This window comes from Bos indicus x Bos taurus, chromosome 10 (assembly GCF_003369695.1).
Source record: "Bos indicus x Bos taurus breed Angus x Brahman F1 hybrid chromosome 10, Bos_hybrid_MaternalHap_v2.0, whole genome shotgun sequence".
Lineage (NCBI taxonomy): Eukaryota > Metazoa > Chordata > Mammalia > Artiodactyla > Bovidae > Bos > Bos indicus x Bos taurus.
The window spans coordinates 54,207,385-54,222,244 of record NC_040085.1 but is presented as its reverse complement, the minus strand read 5'-3'; the positions used below and the strand labels follow the sequence as shown (position 1 = coordinate 54,222,244).

The 14,860-nt window shown below is 40.0% G+C and overlaps 1 protein-coding gene across 3 annotated transcripts in view; it reads right to left on the bottom strand.

The window, feature by feature from the left end:
• Positions 1 to 14,860, bottom strand: part of ATP8B4 (ATPase phospholipid transporting 8B4 (putative)) — a 292,569-nt gene that overhangs the window by 55,072 nt on the left and 222,637 nt on the right. For all 3 annotated transcript variants that reach the window (XM_027554041.1, XM_027554043.1, XM_027554042.1), the window contains 3 exons: positions 11,415 to 11,579; positions 10,323 to 10,434; positions 6,067 to 6,172 (listed from right to left, as the gene is read on the bottom strand). In XM_027554041.1, coding sequence (XP_027409842.1) covers positions 6,067 to 6,172; positions 10,323 to 10,434; positions 11,415 to 11,579 — 383 coding nt within the window. The remainder of the gene's footprint in view (positions 1 to 6,066; positions 6,173 to 10,322; positions 10,435 to 11,414; positions 11,580 to 14,860) is intronic.

The following is a 14,860-nucleotide window of genomic DNA, read 5'->3' as shown; positions in this document are numbered from 1 at the left end:
AATTCTTTGGTGCTCAGCTTTCTTCACAGTCCAACTCTCGCATCCATACATGACTACTGGAAAAACCACAGCCTTGACTAGATGGACCTTAACAGGGTTTAATTGTAGATTTCTGGACAGGCCCTTAATACTAAAGCAGTTATGGCAGCAAACTTAACCCAGGACTCAATGTGCTTAAACATTTTCATGACATTAAATTTGAAAATTTTATGTGACATTAAATTTGAAGCAAGCATCTTCATGATATGCATGAAAATACATCACTGTTTATGATGTAATTGAAACACACTTGATGGGTTTAAATACGAGCATTGTAGGTCATTTTCTCTCAAGAGCTGCCATCACTTAGATCAGCGGTCCCCAAGCTTTCTGGTACCAGGGACTGATTTCTTGGAAGATAATTTTTCCACAGACTGGGAATGGGGGGAGGGACGGTTTCAGGATGATTCAAGTGCGTTGCATTTATTGTGCACTTTACTTTACTTCTAGTCTAATGCTGCCACTGATCTGACAGGAGATACCAGTTCATGGCCTGGAGGTTGAGAACCTCTGACGTAGATCCTGATACACTTTTTAAAATATTTTTGCATGAACTCCCACTGAACTGAAACATGTAACACAAGAAAACTGAGTGGTGTAAATTTATAATTTCAATATTTCATCCCTAAAACCCTGGGTTAGATGTAAGAAGTCAAGAATAGGATTGTAGAGAGCACCTCCAGTAATAACTTTTCTTGGATGTTCTTTTCCCCCCTAATATAAGAAAATGCATACTATAAATATATTGATTCTTCTCATACAGAATTTTCTACTATGTACTGCCTCTCTGTCTTAGACTCTAAGAATGGGGTAATCTCCAAATCTTGGTTGAAATCAACATTATTTTCCAGCAAGTTAAGAAAAGTGGCCTCAAGAGACCTGAAATACTTAGGCTAGATGGAAAATATTTTTCTCCTTTGAATATATTGTTCTTCGCAGATAATCTTTTGGCTTGCTGTATGAACACTATTACAACTTCATTGTAATGAAGTGCCAGAAATAAGAAAGCAAACATGACCCATAATTCTGTCATCCAGAGAGAACCACATGAGGAGCTAGGAGGATAGGTATGGAGATAGATGCATATAGTGTTTTACACACATACACACATGCCTATATACACATATATGCCTTTTTAGAAAAATGGATCATGTTATGCATGATATTTCACAATCTCACTTATCATGGACATCTTCCAATGTCAAAAAACACATAATTACTTTTAAGACTATATGGTATCTCATTGCATCTATATATCATACAAATTAACAAAATCCCGGTGGCTGGGTGTTTGAACAATTTCCAATTTTCTATTATAATAATTGATGCCACAATATCTATGTACATAAAAACACACATGCATGCATACTCAAACATACATACACTTGTCCATTTATTTTCTTAAGGGCAATTCCTACAGGTAAAAACGACTGGGTCAAAACTGTATACATATATAATTTTGAAATATATTGCTAGTTCACCCTCTAGAAAGTTTCTACCAACTTACTCTCCTGACAGTATATAAGAATTCATATTTCTTCACATTCCTTCCACATTACTACAGTTATGTCACCCACTTAGTCAACCACATGCACCTGGATAAAATCTTGAGGTATTAATTTCGGTTCCCCGCCCCTTCTGCAATCACCACTGCTACCACAGACGACCCTGTTTACTCAGAAACATACCTTGCCTCAGGAGGATGTGACAGAGCCAAACACAGAGAAAACAAGAATCAATATCTTGTTTTCTGAGTATGAAAATAGACTCTTGAAACTCAAAGCAGAATTGCCATCCTGAATTCCAGCAATCTGGAATTCTAGTAATTGGGCTTTTTGAAAGGGAAGAGAAGACTTTCTGTAAGTGTCAAAAAATTAATCCTTAAAGGAACCAGAGCATAAAATGTTGCCCTAAGTGATAGACTGGAAAAAAAAAAAAAGACTCCTTTTCTCTGTTTCCTATCTAGCCTAAAGGAGAGCGACTGAAGAGGAGATTAGATGCTCACGAATCAATCACTAAAGAAGCCTAGGTGCTGCTCCCACTCGGGACTGGGAGTGGGTCGCTTTTGGGAATCGGAGTGTGCAACAGTAGTCACTGAAGCATGGTGACATGAAGGGGAGCAGAAGAGAGGGATTTCAGGAACAGAGGCACCATGTGAGAGCACTTCTCAGACACAGAGAAGTGAGGAAGAACCCCTGAACACCCATGTTTCCCCAGGAGGATGTGGAAGTCAGCCCACAGGGAAAGGAAGTGGGAAGTGCCAGATGCCAGCGGGGTAGATGCTGAGCCTCCGTGACAGTAAGGCAATAGCACAGCCTAGCCTTGAGCTAAATTTACTCACAGTGCCTACTTTAATTGTTCTGTCATCAGGCAGAAAAGGGGTTCAAGTCTAGTTTTAGAAAATTTTATGAGTTTCTGTTCTTGCCCAGCTCAGTATATTGCAGGCTGTGAAGTCAGACAAGCTAGAAATGACAGAGCCTCCTTCTTCCTTCACATCAAATCAAATTCTGAGTCCTATCCATTACACCTCCAAAACAGCTGTCAATTTCATTCCACTCTTTCCTTCCCCATTATTACAACCTCACTGCCTTTGTTTAACCCTCAACATTCCCAAACTTGAGTATTCCAACAGCTTCCTAAGGCATCTCTCCATACCATTCATTTTTTTCCTCAAACATACTTCATCTATCTGGTCACACGAGTGTTATTTCTAAAGTGTAAAACTGGATTTGTCTCTTTTCTGCTTAGAAGTCTCCATATCCATCCAATACCTTCAAGATAAAGTATATTCACTTTTGCTTATCACTCAATCACCACTTTTATCTCTGAGAAATTGTCCCCACCCATAACTCTGTACTACACTCTAACTACGACTTGACACTTGGTTCCTGAAATATAACATGGTGTCTTTCTCATCTGTATGCCTTTGTGTATGCTATTCCATCAAGCTGCAATACCGTTATCCAATGTAATCAACAGAGGAAGCGGATTCATAAAATGTGTAATGGGGGTCAGGATATTGTTTTCAGTATCTTAAGAAGGTTAATTAAAAGTGTAGTTTTTCTATGATGAGAATGCAAAGACTGTCTAATTCTTTAAAGTTGTGTTTTACTTTCAGCTACTTTGTATCAACCTAGTATAGCAAACCACTATATCACACTGGTTAGAAGCCACAACTGAAGATTACATGTGTCTTTGCCAAATAAAAATTAGAAAACCTAATTGTTACTTATACAATTTTATCATTATTATTTATATGATCTTAATAATAGACTCAAAAGTTTGTTGGAAAACTATTTTTTAAAAATTAATCCTTGTTGGTTGAAAGATTGGGAACAATGGCTAAGGAAAGAGGGCAGGAGGAAGGGAGGAAATACAGGAGGGAAGGCAAGAAGGATGTTCAATGAATGGTCATAAAGCTTTAAGCTCTTATATTAATCCCTCAAATAAAATCATTTATAGGGTTGGTATTTGCATATTTTTCCATTTTACAAATGAGGAAAACAAACAGGTTGAATCAGATCAGATCAGATCAGTCGCTCAGTCGTGTCCGACTCTTTGCAACCCCATGAATCGCAGCACGCCAGGCCTCCTTGTCCATCACCAACTCCCGGAGTTCACTGAGAGAATAGTGTATCAAAAATCACTTAGCTAGCCAGAGCACAAAGACAAAATTCCAACTTCGCTCAAGTCAACATAGATTCTATACTTTTCCCCTTAAGCTGGCTGTCTCTACCTGAAATCCATTCTGCTGTAGTTGCCAACCTGGTGTCTGACCTCAAGGGAAGCAACCAGATGCTTCAAAAACTGCATTTTTAATATTATTTAAAGAGAGTAAGAGTACACCCATGGTGTTTTCAGAGAAATGTGGCTAGTGAATGGGTGCACAGGCTCTGTGGCCATGCTCCCTAGATTCAGCCCCACCTGAACCACTGACTAGTTGTAAAACTTTGAGCACATTATTTACCCTATGTGTGTCTCAACTTGCTAACTGCAAAACAAGGATAATGATAATGTCTTTCACTGGGTTGCTTTGAGAATGAAATGAGAGAATACATGCCTACTGCTTACTACAGTGTCCAAGGCACTGTCTCAAGTTCAGTCACTCAGTTGTGTCCAACTCTTTGTGAACCCATGGACTGCAGCACGCCAGTCTTCCCTGCCCATCACCAATTCCTGGAGCCTGCTCAAATTCATGTCCATTGAGTCAGTGATGCCATCCAACCATCTCATCCTCTGTCATCCCCTTCTCCTCCGGCCTTCAATCTTTCCCAGCATCAGGGTCTTTTCCAGTAAGTCAGTTCTCTGCATCAGGTGGCCAAAGTATTGGAGTTTCAGTTTCAGTAACAGTCCTTCCAATGAATAGTCAGGACTGATTTCCTTTAAGATTGACTGGTTTGATCTCTTTGCAGTCCAAGGGACTCTCAAGAGTCTTCTCTAACACCACAATTCAAAAGCATCCATTTTCTGGCACTCAGCTTTCTTTATAGTCCAACTCTCACATCCATGCATGACTATTAGAAAAACCAGAGCTTTAACTAGACGGACCTTTGTTGGCAAAGTAACATCTCTGCTTTTTAATATGCTCTCTAGGTTGGTCATAGCTTTTCTTCCAAGGAGCAAGCATCTTTTAATTTCATGGCTACAGTCACCATCTGCAGTGATTTTGGAGCCAAAGAAAATAAAGTCTGTCACTGTTTCCATTGTTTCTCCATTTATTTGCCATGAAGTGATGGAACCAGATGCCATGATCTTAGTTTTCTGAATGTTGAGTTTTAAGCCAACTTTTTCACTTTCCTCTTTTACTTTCATGCATATAGTCAAAGCTAAATGGCACCCCACTCCAGTACTCTTGCTTGGAAAATCCCATGGACAGAGGAGCCTGGTAGGCTGCAATCCATGGGGTCGCTAAGAGTCAGACACGACTGAGCGACTTCATTTCATCTTTCACTTTCATGCATTGGAGAAGGAAATGGCAACCCACTCCTGTGTTCTTGCCTGGAGAATCCCAGGGATGGCTGAGCCTGGCGGGCTGCCGTCTATGGGGTCGCACACAGTCGGACACGACTGAAGCGACTTAGCAGCAGCATGATTTTTCCAGTAGTCATGTATGGATGTGAGAGGTGGACCATAAAGAAGGCTGAGCACCAAAGAGACTCTTTCGAATTGTGTTGCTGAAGAAGACTCTTGAGAGTCCCCTGGACTGCAAGAAGATCAAACCAGTCAATTCTAAAGGAAATCAACCCTGGTTATTCAATGGAAGGACTGATGCTGAAGCTCAGTCCTGAGCCACCTGATGCAGAGAGTCAACTTATTGGAAAATATCCTGATGCTGGGAAAGATTGAGGGTGGGAGGAAAGGCAGTGACAGAGGATGAGATGGTCGGATGGCATCACCAACTCGATGAACATGAATTTGAGGAAACTCCAGGATAGTGAAGGACAGGAAAGCCTGGCATGTTATAGTCCATGGGGTTGCAACGGGTTGGACAGGGCTTAGTGACTTAACAATTATTAACTAAATTATTAATTTTCCCAATAGACTCTATAGACTCTATCATTAAATTTATAGAAATAATAATGATAAAATTATATCAGTAATAATGAGATTTTCCAACTTTTACTGCCAAATACATATGCGGTCTCCAGCCATAGCTTCTAATAAGCATGATATAGATATTTTCTACAGTGACTAAGACAGTGTAAAAATGTTGGGAGATTTGATCTACAAGTATTAAGGTTAAATGGAGACACAGTAAGGAAGCTCACGGTGCCCCACTGTTGTGTTGCGTGAGCTGTGTTGAATGGGCTGTGTTACCCCTTTCAGGACTAGAGCAAGTGGCAAGCCATTTGCCTCTAAGCCATTTGGTCAGACCCCAAATGGACTGAGTTTAGAGAAAGCAAAACTAGTTATAAGAAAGCACTTTCTAAAGTTCTGGGGAAATAATTAGGCAGACTCTTCCTCAACTCTCAGATTTTCCTTTCCCCTCCTTCCCTCTCCTCCTTCCCTCTTTCCTTTAACACTCACCTGAGTTCTTCTCTGACCTCCGCAGCTGTGTTCCCTGCTATGATGAACACATCATTCATGTCATCAGTCAGCATGTTGCAGGCATAGCCAATATTAATGGCAGTTTCTGATACAAAAGAAATCCCACTTCAGTTAGAACATTACTTAATAAGATAAGTATCTTTTTCCTAAGAGTTTTGAGTCCTTTCCATATTTCCTTAAGGCCTACAGGCCTCCTTACCTTCAGAGAGAGTATGATTCGTAATGAAATAAATACAAGAGATCAAGGAAGAAATTTAAAAATTTGCTAAATCCACACAAAAAAAATACCAACATCTATGAATCCTCAATATTCTCATCTAGTTTTTAAAAGAACTTTTTGATTTCCAAAAGGAGTATTCATGAAAAGATCCCAAGATCTTGTGATATAGTAAAATGTATACATTTTACTTGTATAAAATTTTACCAGAAGTCTTGAATACTGTCTTTGCAGAGCTGAAATACTAAGCTATTATACAATCTGATATAATAGACAAATTGAAAACTCCCCAATGTTCAGCTGAACAGCAAAAAAATGATTTTAAGTTTTTTAAATTCTCCCACATGCAACATTGCCATATTTCCATTAAGTGAATAGAAATTTGGAATTTGAATATCACCTCAAAAACAAACCAGGACTGCTGCTACTAGATAACTAGAGTATTACATGATATTGACCAATCCTACCTCTAATTTTGTATAAGTAGAGCCTAGGATAGGTAAGTACCCCTTCCATCTTCAATACAATCATTCAATTTTAATTTTATTAGTTGTTAGACTCTTGTGAATTCTATGGAGTCATTAGATTTGTCCTAAGTCAAGGAAGACAACAGATAAAACTTCAGCATATCCTTTGTAGAAACCACAGAAATTAAAGCTAAGTAGTAAACTTATAGGAGAAGGCAATGGCAACCCACTCCAGTACTCTTGCCTGGAAAATCCCATGGATGGAGGAGCCTGGTAAGCTGCAGTCCATGGGGTCGCTAAGAGTCAGACATGACCCAGCGACTTCACTTTCACTTTTCACTTTCACACACTGGAGAAGGAATTGGCAACCAACTCCAGTGTTCTTGCCTTGAGAATCCCAGGGACGGGGGAGCCTGATGCGCTGCCATCTATGGGGTCGCACAGAGTCGGACACAACTGAAGCGACTTAGCAGCAGCAGCAGCAGTAAACTTATAAGTATTCATAACTAATTGAATGGCTGTACACACTGATCAAGTGAAGTCTCTAACAACCCAGCACAGAGCTCAAGTCTCTGTGTTTTACATTTTGTAGTCAGTGATTTGAGTAAACATATAGAGAACTGATTTATCAGGTCTGCAAATCCTCCAATGTTCTAAAAAGTAACTAACATGTCAATAGAATCTTAAAAATATGTATGCCAGTTAACTGAATATTTCTGGTCTACTGATGGCCAAGCAGAAAATCATGCTTGTTTCAACCATTACTGCTAGCAATAGACCCAAACTAAATTGATCCCCTTTTCTTTCCTAGGAAAGATGGTATTCTGAACCTAATGACTCTTTCTCTGATGACTTGGAGTTTTGTTATGCCTGAAAGTGGGTCAGCTCTTCGTGTCCAACTGCATGGGCAATCTTGGAATTCAGGCAAGTTACACTTGTACAGTTGTGGTGGCTGTTAAAATACCAAAATATTTTCATACCAGTTGATAAAAAGCTGCTTCCTTGAGTCTCTCCAAAGCCTACCCCTCCTCAAAGATTCCCAAACCTCCCTACCAAGAAGAAACTAAAGAAGTAATGCTGAAGTCCCCAATGTCCTGCTCCAGAGCTCTGCCACTCTGTGTTCTAAACTGACATCAGTGCACATACAAACCAACAGTTAAACATTTTAATACCATTTATGCCTATGAGTATAACTATTATTTTTAAGAAGTATTTGAACTGAAACTCAACTGACTCCACGGTGTACTACAGAAGATATTTGGTTCAGTTCAGTCACTCAATTGTGTCTGACTCTTTGCAACCCCATGAACCGCAGCATGCCAGGCCTCCCTGTCCATCACCAACTCCCAGAGTCCACCCAAACCCATGTCCATTGAGTCGGTGATGCCATCCAACCATCTCATCCTCTGTCGTCCCCTTCTCCTCCTGCCCTCAATCTTTCCCAGCATCAGGGTCTTTTCAAATGAGTCAGCTCTTCACATCAAGTGGCCAAAGTATTGGAGTTTCAGCTTCAACATCAGTCCTTCCAATGAACACCCAAGACTGATCTCCTTTAGGATGGACTGGTTGGATCTCCTTGCAGTCCAAGGGACTCTCAAGAGTCTTCTCCAACACATAGTTCAAAATCATCAATTCTTTGGCACTCAGCTTTCTTTATAGTCCAACTCTCACATCCATACATGACCACTGGAAAAACCATATTCTTGACTAGACGGACCTTTGTTGGCAAAGTAATGTCTGCTTTTTAATATGCTGTCTAGGTGGGTCATAACTTTCCTTCTAAGGAGTAAGCGTCTTTTAATTTCATGGCTGCAATCACCATCTGCAGTGATTTGGAGCCCAGAAAAATAAAGTCAGCCACTGTTTCCACTGTTTCCCCACTATTTGCCATGATGTGATGGGACCAGATGCCATTATCTTAGTTTGTGAGCTTTAAGCCAACTTTTTCACTCTCCTCTTTCATTTTCATCAAGATGCTCTTTAGTACTTCTTCACTTTCTGCCATAAGGGTAGTGTCATCTGCGTATCTGACGTTATTGATATTTCTCCCAGCAATGTTGATTCTAGCTTGTGCTTCCTCCAGCCCAGCATTTCTCTTGATGTACTCTGCATATAAGTTAAATAAGCAGGGTGACAATATACAGCCTTGACGTACTCCTTTTCCTATTTGGAACCAGTCTGTTGTTCCATGTCCAGTTCTAACTGTTGCTTCCTGACCTGCATACAGGTTTCTCAAGAGGCAGGTCAGGTGGTTTGGTATTCCCATGTCTTTCAGAATTTCCCACAGTTTATTGTGATCCACATGGTCAAAGGCTTTGGCATAGTCAATGAAGCAGAAGTAGATGTTTTTATGGAACCTTCTTGCTTTTTCAATGATCCAGCGGATGTTGGCAATTTGACCTCTGGTTCCTCTGCCTTTTCTACAACCAGCTTGAACATGTGGAAGTTCATGGTTCACGTACTGTTGGAGCCTGACTTGGAGAATTTTGAGCATTACTTTACGAGCATGTGAGTGAGTGCATTATGCAGTAGTCTGAGCATTCTTTGGCATTGCCTTTCTTTGGGATTGGAATGAAAACTGACCTTTTCCAGTCCTGTGGCCACTGCTGAGTTTTCCAAATTTGCTGGCATATTGAGTGCAGCACTTTCACAGCATCATCTTTCAGGATTTGAAATAGCTCAACTGGACTTCTATCACCTCCACTAGCTTTGTTCATAGTGATGCTCCCTAAGGCCCACTTGACTTCACATTCCAGGATGTCTGGCTCTAGGTGAGTGATCACACCATCGTGATTATCTGGGTCATGAAGCTCTTTTTTGTACAGTTCTTCTGTGTATTCTTGCCACCTCTTCTTAATATCTTCTGCTTCTGTTAGGTCCCTACTATTTCTGTCCTTTATAAGAGCTCATCTTTGCATGAAATGTTCCCTTGCTATCTCTAATTTTCTTGAAGAGATCTCTAGTCATTCCCATTCTATTGTTTTCCTCTATTTCTTTGCATTGATGGCTGAGGAAGGCTTTCTTATCTCTCCTTGCTATTCTTTGGAACTCTGAATTCAAATGGGTATATCTTTCCTTTCCCCTTTGCTTTTCGCTTCCCTTCTTTTCACAGGTATTTGTAAGGCCTCCTTAGACAGCCATTTTGCTTTTTTTGCATTTCTTTTTCTTGGGGATGGTCTTGATTCCTGTCTCCTGGACAATGTCACGAACCTCCATCCATAGTTCATCAGGCACTCTGTCTATCAGATCTAGTCCCTTAAATCTATTTCTCACTTCCACTCTATAGTCATAAGGGATTTGATTTAGGTCATACCTGAATGGTCTAGTGGTTTTCTCCACTTTCTTCAATTTCAGTCTGAATTTGGCAATAAGTATGGTTAGTTTGATAGTAAATTTTTGTTATATATTCGCTTTCCTCTTTGTATTTGAAACTCTTTCCTAAGTGGAGTACTGGGCAAATGTCTTATTAATTAAGCTTCCTGGTTCATTAAAATTTTACCACAAAAATGATCTTCCTCTTTTCAAAACATCATCATCTATTTTCAAATTACCTTGTTTATCTCCTGTTAGGACCCAGATCTTAATATTGGCTAGTGATAAGCTCGTAACTGTTTCAATCACACCATCTTGTAACTTGTCTTCTACAGCAGTGGCACCTAGTAGCTTCAGTGAAAAATAGAGAATACCTTACGTTAATGCATGCATATAATACCCATAACATCTATGGCTTTTAATCACAGAGTTTAGAGGTCAAAGTACATAAAGATGGAAATTAGGATGTGTTGATATAGCAAGCATCCTTTATGTACAGAGGTGGGCTGGGAAAACCCCCAGAAGGAAGTTCCCTAATCCAGGCAACTGGTGGGCATACCAATTAGTGCATAGATCCTGGAAGTTAGAATTTACATGAGGGATATGATATGCTCAGATAAAACATTAGCATAAATGATCAGAAGCCATTTGGGCTTATAGAGCCTCAAGAATCCCCCATCTGTCTCAAAGGAAATGCCTCATCTCAGAGTCAGGACCTCAAAATAAAAAGTAGAACCATTCTCTTCAATGAACAAATAGAACCATTCTCTTCAATGAACAAACCATCAGATGTCGTGAACTAAAAAGTGAAGGTTCTTATGCAATATTTCATCCAAAGATGATCAAGGTGTGATCCCTAGTACATCACAACCGCTAAACAGTCTAGCCACTGGGGCCCTAGGGAAGAGTGGTTTCTAGAATAAATCACACTCTGGACAGTACAGATATCAGCATCTCATGGCTCTAGGTTGGTTTAGAGCTGGATCCCCACTCTTCACAGCAAGTTTCCCTGTTCTAAAAAGGTGGGTCATACAGCATGGAGGAAGAAAAAACACAACATCAAACAAAACATGATATACCAGAGGCTGACAAAGAATAGGGAGTCTACTATCTTGGGGGACTTCCAATGGCATAAGCTACTGCTAATTGAAATAATCCTCTGGCCACATATGGCAAGCTCAAAGCCAACGTATAAAGCATGATTCAAAGTTTGAAAGAGTAACATCTGCTGTGTGCAAGATGATTTAGCCAGTGGATTATTCCCTTGCTAGATCTCTAAACACATACTATCCCTTGTGTAAACACAAACCATCATGCTTCTAAATGCATACCATCAAATCCTTTTCAATTTCTTCATACAGCCCTGCTATCCGTTCATCCCTCTCATCTGTGGAGGTATTTGCATCTTCAAGCATCTTATGCCACTCTCTGAAGTACTTGTCATCCAGATCTCTGTATGCAATGGCCAAGGTTCGAAGGCCTTCTCCTGCAAATTCCTGCCAGGACAGACAGAGACCTTGGAACCATCCCAAAACAATAATCACAACAATAAAACAACAAAAGTGATGACTAAGAAGTTATGCACTCAAATTCATTTAGCCCAAGAGCACAACTTAGTCCTCTTGACTCCAACTCTCCAACTTTTTAGTCCCCTTGGAAATGGGAGATGATATTTTTATTTTGTATTTTATTCCAATGGGACTGAAACATTCAAAGGACCTAGCATTCCCCCTTAAGACTGCTGAAACACCCACTAAAGGGTCCTCTTTGAGAGGTGATTAATGGTGCGCGTGACTTGAGGTAACCATTCGAAGCGACACGTTGGTTTCTCACCTACATTCTGCCTGAAGGAAGCACTGCTAGTGATGAGAGGGACTCAGCCTGTTTTGGGGCCATGGCCCTCAGTTTTCACGGGAGAAGAAAGGACCTTCAGAGGAGCCATGGCTCTCAAATCAAAGGAAGGGGGCTCTCACAAGGGGCTGCAACAGGACATCTCACCAAAGTCATGCTGCTGCTGCTGCTAAGTCGCTTCAGTCGTGTCCGACTCTGTGTGACCCCACGGACTGCAGCCTACCAGGCTCCTCCATCCATGCTTTCCCCCTAATAACACAGCGATGTCTAAAACTAACTCCCTCCTACTTGTGTTTATGTTTCAAGATTTATAATAATAAAGTAAATGTATTCAATAAAGATGAATAAATAAATGTCATGCAATAGAAATTCAAGGATATTAATTAACGTTATAATAATAACTCTAGAGGAAAAGTGAGAAAGGTAGGAAAGTTAATACAAATTTTCACTCCTGGGAACTAGTACTAGAAGTGGTGGTGGTTGTTGTTCGTCATTAAGTTGTGTCCAACTCTATGACCCTGTGGACTGCAGCATTCCAGGCTCCTCTGTCCTCCACTATCTCCCAGAATTTGCTCAAATCCATTAGAAGTTGAAGCTGACTTTTACTTTTCATCCTAAAACCTTTATAATATTTTTTTTTGCTGTAGTAAAGTCTAATTTTAAAAATAAAATTGCTTGAAATTTTAAAGAGGTCATCAAGCCCAGTTACTTTTAAAAAATAATTTTTTTTCAAACTAGTACAGCCACTATGGAGAACAGTGTGGAGATTCCTTAGAAAACTGGAAATAGAACTGCCTTATGATCCAGCAATCCCACTGCTGGGCATACACACTGAGGAAACCAGAAGGGAAAGAGACACGTGTACCCCAATGTTCATCGCAGCACTGTTTATAATAGCCAGGACATGGAAGCAACCTAGATGCCCATCAGCAGATGAATGGATAAGAAAGCAGTGGTACATATACACAATGGAGTATTACTCAGCCATTAAAAAGAATACATTTGAATCAGTTCTAATGAGATGGATGAAACTGGAGCCTATTATACAGAGTGAAGTAAGTCAGAAAGAAAAACACCAATACAGTATACTAACGCATATATATGGAATTTAGAAAGATGGTAACAATAACCCTGTGTACAAGACAGCAAAAGAGACACAGATGTATATATCAGTCTTATGGACTCTGTGGGAGAGGGAGAAGGTGGGGAGATTTGGGAGAATGGCATTGAAACATGTATAATATCATGTATGAAACAAGTCGCCAGTCCAGGTTCAATGCACGATGCTGAATGCTCAGGGCTGGTGCACTGGGACGACCCAGAGGGAGGGTATGGGGAGGGAGGAGGGAGGAGGGTTCAGGATGGGGAACACAGGTATACCTATGGCGGATTCATTTCGATATTTGGCAAAACTAATACAATATTGTAAAGTTTAAAAATAAAATAAAATTAAAAAAAATTTTTTTAATAAACTATCTTCTATAGAGTTAGTATTTAATAACAGGTCAAGTTTATCAGAGGATGATACTCCTGTTTTAGTGTCTCAGTCAACTGAGAGTCTGAAATAATACCTTGAGTGCTACATCCTTCTAATATGCAAATAATTCACTAAACATAGGAGACTGGTAGTTGCTAAGTGTTTCAGACAGTCACAATAGCTAGAAACATATGTTGAATGCTTATGCTATGCTATGCTAAGTCACTTCAGTGGTGTCCGACTCTGCGCGACCCCATAGACGGCAGCCCACCGGGCTCCCCTGTCCCTGGGATTCTCCAGGCAAGAACACTGGAGTGGGTTGCTATTTCCTTCTCCAATGCAGGAAAGTGAAAAGTGAAAGTGAAGTCGTTCAGTTGTGTCTGACTTTTAGCAACCCCATGGACTGCAGCCTACCAGGCTCCTCCATCCATGGGATTTTCCAGGCAAGAGTACTGGAGTGGGGTGCCATTAAATGCTAAAAACCTCCCACTTTGCACAGGCCTCTAGTGGCCACTTTATGGCCTTCTATACTGGAAGCATTTTTATAGCCATTTCTGCTCCTTTGGGCACCCCCATGAAGCATATCTTCTCTGTTATATTCTGGCTTATGGGACAGACACAGATTGGCAATCAGACACAAATTAAACTTTGACACACCCTAATTAGGAAAATGGAAAATCAGTGCCCACTGTGGTGATGTGGTTTAGCCCAGAGAGAGTATGAGAAAAATTATCCAAACTTATCTCCTAGACAGTTGGTAGCACTCTAGATGTTGCAATCACACTGTACAAGCCCTCCCTTCCAAAACCACCACCGGGTCCCCAACTGATCTGAAAATCTAGTTACTGCCTTATAATGATCTTTTGTCCTCTTAATTCCCACAAACACTTCTTTGACTTTAACTTGCAACGCCCCTGGGCATTACTAGTGCTTTTCTCTCTGTTCTGCACAGCAGTGAATCAACTCTAAGATGACACTACAAAAGGGAACAGATGATTTAAGTTATTTAATTAGTGCATGAAACAAGTTGAATCCTAAATCAACATTTAGGATTAGCATGATCATTTCCTATCATTAAATCATTCAAAAACTAATACCTAAATATAAATTTAAAACCTCAGAATTTAGAAGTCAAAATGAATAAACTGAAAGAAGCAAAGGCAAGTCAAATTGATACTCATAGAAATGTAGAAAGATCAAATTAGGTTTCCCATACTTTAGTATGAAAATCCAGGACCTTGGTGTTTGAGCAATGGCAAAATCAAATGCTTATGATTCCAATGTTGTTTTCATAAAAAAAAAATTTTTTTTTAAAGGACCATGATGGCCTTCTGGAAGAGATTAAAAGAAAATCAAGAATGCTCTATTAGGAAGACAAAAACAATAGCTGTGTTTGTAACCAATATTACCAAACAATCATTCTTTAAACTTAAAGTCAGGCAGAGATTT